The 969-nt window shown below is 29.3% G+C and overlaps 1 protein-coding gene across 1 annotated transcript; it reads right to left on the bottom strand.

Annotated features, from left to right (window-relative positions):
• Positions 1-224: 224 nt before the first annotated feature.
• On the bottom strand, positions 225-558 carry LOC111828731 (defensin-like protein 43). Its single transcript, XM_023777362.1, has 2 exons — positions 474-558; positions 225-379 (listed from the first exon to the last, which is right to left on the bottom strand). The coding sequence occupies exons 1-2, from the start codon at positions 556-558 to the stop codon at positions 225-227; spliced, it is 240 nt and encodes a 79-aa protein (XP_023633130.1).
• Positions 559-969: the final 411 nt, after the last annotated feature.

The following is a 969-nucleotide window of genomic DNA, read 5'->3' as shown; positions in this document are numbered from 1 at the left end:
GTAATTTTAACAAGTCTACAGAAATCATAATTACCTAATCATTTTCTCCGCTTTAAATAACTGGAATCGCAATAAAAGAGATGTATGGTGATAGTAGTTCAGACTTTTGATTAAGAAAACTACAATCGTCAAATAATTTTATATTTTCTCATTTAATTTTTTATTTGTGGAAAAACAACAAAAGAAAATAAAACATATTAATGTCAAGACAAGATCGGTTTCTATCACTTGGTGCAACAACATTTGTTTCCGAAAGAAGTAGCACAACTCCCAGATGAGAAGCCAGCCTTCCTACAATCAGCCACACATTTATCATAGTCGTACGTTGGCGAACAAGTATTCTTGCACATATCATCAATTCTCCCAGAAGGTTTGATCTCTGCATGTCCACAAAGTCACCACATATGAATATCATATATAATCATATCAACGTTATTGCTTTCAAACGATGAAACCTAATCAGAAAACATAACCTGAAGCCAAAATGTTGTAACTGGAAAAAGAAGCTGCAACTATAATAAAGAGTAAGAAAGTCATCGAAGTCTTGGTGTTGCCCATTTTCTTACTTGAAATATCAAACTATAAAGTCTATTTAAAAAATATGTTATAAGAGTTTCTAGATTGTAAGTAGAAGCTATATTTATAGAACATAAAGTTTTTTGTGATTGTCAAAAAGAGGTTTACAATTGGTGGATCTGCCATATATATTAATAAATTTGTATTTTGACTAACAAATATTTTTATATACATTGGTGCATGTATATGGATCTTCACATATACTCAATAACATTTTTACTCGTACTAAAGTGATTTTCTTCTTAATTATTTTATTTTTTCAAAAGCAAAGTTGACCCTGATCATATACCATATCAAATTAGGCTAAAGAATCGGGTTCAAAGAATAGCTAAGACATTTGGTTTGAAATAAAATGGTATATTAATTTTAAATTTTTTTGACAACTATTGATGT

The sequence above is a fragment of the Capsella rubella genome, unplaced genomic scaffold, assembly GCF_000375325.1.
Source record: "Capsella rubella cultivar Monte Gargano unplaced genomic scaffold, Caprub1_0 scaffold_1, whole genome shotgun sequence".
NCBI classification, from domain to species: domain Eukaryota; kingdom Viridiplantae; phylum Streptophyta; class Magnoliopsida; order Brassicales; family Brassicaceae; genus Capsella; species Capsella rubella.
Note: the sequence above shows the minus strand (reverse complement) of the source record. Positions and strands in the feature narration are given on the sequence as shown.

Bases quoted from the DNA above. Each gene is read 5' to 3' on its own strand.
- LOC111828731 (XM_023777362.1), bottom strand. From the start codon at position 558: ATGGGCAACACCAAGACTTCGATGACTTTCTTACTCTTTATTATAGTT. The intron at 380-473 runs GTTATGTTTTCT...GTGGACATGCAG, and splicing joins TTACAACATTTTGGCTTCAG to AGATCAAACCTTCTGGGAGA.